At 45.3% G+C, this 5,600-nt stretch overlaps 1 protein-coding gene across 1 annotated transcript in view; it reads right to left on the bottom strand.

Annotated features, from left to right (window-relative positions):
- LOC111664452 (transcription factor 7-like 1-B) overlaps window positions 1–5,588 on the bottom strand; it is a 15,717-nt gene extending 10,129 nt beyond the window's left edge. Inside the window, exons 1-3 of the mRNA XM_023419031.2 lie at window positions 4,676–5,588; window positions 4,448–4,517; window positions 2,958–3,094 (exon numbers count right to left, since the gene is read on the bottom strand). Coding sequence (XP_023274799.1) covers window positions 2,958–3,094; window positions 4,448–4,517; window positions 4,676–4,852 — 384 coding nt within the window. The 5' untranslated portion in view covers window positions 4,853–5,588. The remainder of the gene's footprint in view (window positions 1–2,957; window positions 3,095–4,447; window positions 4,518–4,675) is intronic.
- Window positions 5,589–5,600: the final 12 nt, after the last annotated feature.

The following is a 5,600-nucleotide window of genomic DNA, read 5'->3' as shown; positions in this document are numbered from 1 at the left end:
GGGGGGGGGGGGGGGGGGGGGGGTTGGGAGAGGAGCGAGCAGACAGGTTGTCTCTGCACGCTGCCCTCTGCTTCCTGCCTGAGGTACATGAGTACAGTAAACAGCCTGTATTATGGTTCAGGTAGCGTCCAGCTAGCGTTAGCTTGTTTACCTTCAGTTGCCTTCGGACTGGCAGGCTCATCTCCTCCTGCCCTCCCTCCTATAAACACACCTCACACTCCCAGCGAGCAGGACACAAGGTCTCCACTGTGTCAGGAGAAATGTGAGGGAGGAGCGCAGGAATAACCGAGTTGTCTCAAGGCAACAGGCAGCCTGAGCACAAACAATCAGTCAGTCAGACACAGTGTGTGTGTGTGTGACTGGAGGAGCCACAGGCGGTTTGTTAGGTATAATGAGATGTAACGACCCCCCTGTAGAGCCATGCATTAGGACCATTCAGACCCTGCTAATGACAACAATGACCCACAAACACAGGGGAGGGGGGGGGGCCATTACAAAGCTGAGGAATGCAGGTGTTTGTGTGAGTGGGTTTGGCTGTGTGTTTAGCCGACATGTGCGTCTGGCCTAAATCCGCAGAGGAAAGACTTTCAAAACAAACGAGAGAGAGATGGTGAAGAAATCACAAATCTGTGTCACTGTCGATCACGATGTTAGAAACCTGTGAACCTGAGCCGAGCTGCACAACCAGCATGAAAACATTTAATAAATGCTAAATAACACTGTGATGTAAGTGTTTATTAATGTATTTGCACTCCTCCTGTGGAAACCCATCTCTGGGGGCTGCTGTATAAACAGATAATGAGCGATAATATAGCAAAACACAGCTGGAATAATATAAAATATGTTCACTGAGTTCACTGTATCTGTGCTGTTCCACTAATTTAGAGCAAAATCAATCAGTCAATGTTCAGAGAGCGAATAATTTGATAACTGATTAATCATTCACCAGGCAAATAAACTAAAGAAGTCAAACAATTCCACCCAAATGTAAGACTTTCAAGACCTTAATATTAAACAGGATTTAATTTAAAACCAGTTTCACAAAGCAAAGAGCAAAGTTTGAAATAAGACTGAGAACCAGCAGGATGGTGAGTCCGGCTGTAGCACTACATGCACACGACCAGCCAGTGGCGTTTAGAGGATTTAAAAAATACTGACATCACAAACACCCCCGACACACACAGCCCCCACCATGGTCAGCAATATCTGAGCAGAAACTAAAAAAAGAAGAACCTTAAATCTATTTTTCACATCTATTTCTGTTGTTAGCTCTTGAATATAAACTTAATAAATTCTATGTTGACAGGAATGAAAATCTGAGACAGACTTGAGCCAGAACAATCAGCTAACAACGACCTAACGCTAACAACCTCAGCACAACATCACGCCTGAGGCTAAACATCCTCAAACGTGCTTCGCAATAATATTTTTGCCTGGTCTTCTCTTACATTCCTCTCTCTGCCAACACAGCAATTTTTTAGATTAGCAGCCATGAGTGTTGCTGTATTAAACCATCACCCAGTATCCCCATAATCCACGCTGAGCTTCCATAAAGCTGTGGGGACGGGGAAATTGGGCAACACACTGTCGATCCCCGCTGTGCAACTTCCAGCTAAAGCAGCTAATCTACTGCACAGCAGCGGCGGCGGCGGCCATGATGCGAGCTCATTCCTGCTGCAGGAGACAGACTGTGTCCAGGCCTGTCTCACCCTGTCCCATCACACACCGCCTTATCATAACAGGCCGCTGGCAGCCCACACACACACACACACACACACACACACACACACACACACACACACACACACACACACAAAGGCAGCTTTCAAGACAATGATGAGCCAGAGGGATCCAGGTCTCAGTGTGAAAAACAATAATATCTTGACAATGTGAAGCAGCTCGAACCTGTTGCCGTCTGCCGGGTGAGTCAGGCTCGAGTTACGCCTGTGAAGTGATTCGTCCACGTGACGTCGAACAGACAAACCCTGTACAGGCAGCAGGACGCCGCAAATACCCATCATTCATTAGAGTTTTTCAAATGTTGAAAATGAGGATGGTGCTCATCAAAGCGAAATTCTCAGTCAAGGGGTCAAACAGTGATAAACTTTCCAAATCGTTTTCCCTCCTCAGGTCCTGAACTGTTTTACCTCCTCACAGGTGACACTTACAGGTACATGTGGATGTTACGAGTGGTCTTCAGTTTCCTGCCTCTTCTTTCTGCTTTTTGTGATGGTTACAACTTTGACTCCGACATTAACCTGCAAGTTTTGAGTGCTGCCTTTATTTTTCTGTACTTATTTCTCACCGACCGCTGCCTGTAAATCAGACTGAAGCTTCACTCTGCCGCCTCATCTTCACAGACACTAATGACCTTTTCCTCCAGGTGCCATCTTTATTTAAAGCTGCAACTAACAATTATTGTCATCATCGATTGATCTGATTGTTTTCTAGATAAATAAATTAGTCGTTTAGTCTATAAATTGTCATAAAATGGTTGAATATGTCCCTGATTCTCAGACTCAGATGTGATGTTTTCAACTTGTCCAACCAGCAGTTGGGAAAAGCCAAAAATATTCATTTGACTATAAAAAAAAAACAGAGAAACTGAAATCACAGAATGATCATTAAAATAGTTGCTGATTAATTTCCTTTCCATCACCTCATCAGTTTGATTCTTCAGTTCTATTTTCTGTCACTTTATTGCTGACAGGAAGGCAACGTCCCGGTAAACTGTAGATACACCAGCCGGATGAGTGTGCTTCATTTGTGTCACTGAGCCTCCTCCCCGGGTGGTGCAATCAGGAGTGATGAATGACATCAAGGTAGATGCAACCACAAGGCCAACAAACCTGAGTGCAACCAGATCACTTGTCCTCCGTGATGCTCTGCTAATGTGCGTGTGTGTGTGTGTGCATGTGTGTGTGTATGTGTGTGCATGTGTGTGTGTGCTGTCTTACCGTGCGGGCACTTGGTGTGAGGGCTCCGTTGGTGAGGTAGGGACTACAGAGGTTCCCGAGGTCTGGGATCATGAAGAAAGGATATCCGACATACGGCGAGGGCTGGAACAGAGCGCCGTCCTGCTGCCGCCTCAGCGCTGAGAGACAAGTCCGACATCAGAGTGTCACAATTAAATCAGTCCCACTGATTTTACACATAAAGATCAGCTCTGAGAAAATAACTCTGATATCATCATCAGGGTTTTTTTTTAATCCTGAGCTTCAGACTGTGGCTGTGAACCAGGAACAGAGGGTTGCTGAGCTGTTCATCATTATCAATTAATCTTCTCTTTAGCCTTTGAAATGTCAAAATGAGTCATACTTTGCTTGAGTTATGACTGTGTGAGATAACACTTAATCAATTATTAAGACAGTTGCAGATTAATCTGACTAACTGTTGCAGCTCTGAAGGGAAAGGTGGGACGAAGCATCTTTGAAGCTTGAGTCACACAAAGGTTTAAAAGTGAGAACATGTCGGTCTCTGCTGCTTTATATTCATCGTTTTTCGACCTGGGATTCGTTTCTGAGATTAGAAAGTGGTGAAACACATGATAATAAATGTTAAGATTTTATTTATGACAAGAAATGGAGCCAGAGTCCTGGATTTAAGATGTGACACTGATCTCTGAGCTGTACATCCTTTATTTGTTGTTGGGAGATGGTTATTACTTTATTGATTATATCAGAGGTGATATAATTATCTACAGCTGCAGTTTCATGCAAAAGTTTGGGGAAACTTTCATCATATTTTATTGATTTTTGAAGGTAAAACACATGAATCCAACTCCTGCAGTCAACAGACATTAAAAATGATCCTTTCTTCAAATGTTAAGTAACTGATACTTAAATATATTAAACTTAAAACACAATGTGTATAAGTTTAGGTGTGTGTGTGTGTGTGTGTGTGTGTGTGTGTGTGGCATGGAAGCGGTTCATAGTGGATTTCGAGGTCTGCTTTGGATCATTGCCTTGTCCTCTTCCCACTTTCACTTTCCTGAATCTGCTGAAATTCAGTGGAATCCATTATTCCCTCAGTCTGTGCAGCATTTCCTGTGCTACTGTTTGCCACACCCCCAGAATACTTACACCCCCCCCACGCTTAACAGCTGGCAGTTACTGTTTACTTTTTTTTTACTGTTTTTTTTTTTTTAAGTCGTGAAATAAAAAGTAACAGAGCGTTAAAGCCTGAAGAAATGCTCAGTTTAATGTGTGTCCGCTGCAGGAGGTGGATTCACTTCTTCTACCTTCAACAATTAAAAACTTCTGCAGGAAAACAAACACACCAGCAGGACTGACACTAACCCCCCCCCCCCCCCCCCCCCCCCAAGTACAAAACTGGATTTATATTGACTAAAGAGCACCACAGCATGTTGACTCTACCTGTGCAGTGAAGGTGAGGCATGAATGAGACGTGACTTGAGGAGGAAAGGTGACAGACAGAGAGTACATACCTTCTTCAAACAGCTGACTGTGCCTGGCCCTGCTCTCCAAATCTGGATTGGGCTTGGGGCGTCTGTCTGCCTGCATGTAAACCCCACACACACACACACACATAGACACACACACACACAAATGTAAACAAAGCCAGACTAGCATTGTGGAGAAAGCTGCACCGAAGATCCACTAACTAGACTCTGGAGAAAAGTTGATTTCTGGTCCCCGGGTCACTAGAAACTCACCTCCGAGTCCGAGCTGCTGTTGGTCTCTGACTCGTTGACCAGGGAGGACTTGACGTCGTCCAGGTCTCTCTCCGCGGACACATTCCTCTTCTCCTCCTGCTCCCCTTCGTCTTTGAAGGCGATCAGTTCATCGTTAGCTCCCAGGTCGTCTCCGTCTCCGCCGTTTAGCTGCGGCATGTTTGGACGTTAGCTTCAGCAGCTAACGTTCACAGGCTGAGTTGTTAAAAACCTAAACTTACAGTTTGTTTAAAAAAAATAAAAACCGCCCACAACACCCGGAAACCTCTCAGAAAACCTTAAGCTAACGTTAGCCGAGCGTTGAACACATAACAACCAGCGTTAACGTCAAGTTCAGCGACGTTTTTTTGTCTTTTTTTTTTAAACGTCTAAAAACAAACACTAACTAGCTAACGAGCTAGCTAGCTACCTGCTGCGTTCACGGACGCTTCAGTTTCTGGCGTCGAAATTCCTGAGGTGTGGAAATCCTCCCTTCGGCTCGTTTCCACCAAAACAACAGTCCGTGAAATTTAGTGCGGTGACAGGAAAAGGTCCAAGCGGTTAGAAAACGGGCATAAAAATCACTCATAACCCGCTCGGTGCTGGTGACATTGGGGAAACCGAGCGCCGCGTCCGTCCGCTCCGACCGAAAAGTTTACGTCCTCCTCAGTGCAGTTTGTCCAGAGGAAAAAGTCGAGGCCGCTTTTCGGTTTAATCCCTACATCGTTAGTCCAGTTTGAAACGTGCATAATCCCCCCCCCCAGAAAACAGGGCTGTTTTAAAGTGTCCGTTTCCGCATATCACAGTGTTTGCTGATTCAAGAGGTTTTCTGGAGGCTGCTGGTGGAGGCGTGGGAAACAGACGGGCTGCTGTGGTGCTGCTGAAGTGGACTGGAAGGAAAAGACCGTCAGAGCACGGGGGGGGGCGG

The sequence above is a fragment of the Seriola lalandi genome, unplaced genomic scaffold, assembly GCF_002814215.2.
Source record: "Seriola lalandi dorsalis isolate HSWRI2012SDOR001 ecotype SW California unplaced genomic scaffold, Sedor1 jcf7180002054590, whole genome shotgun sequence".
Classification (NCBI taxonomy): domain Eukaryota; kingdom Metazoa; phylum Chordata; class Actinopteri; order Carangiformes; family Carangidae; genus Seriola; species Seriola lalandi.
Note: the sequence above shows the minus strand (reverse complement) of the source record. Positions and strands in the feature narration are given on the sequence as shown.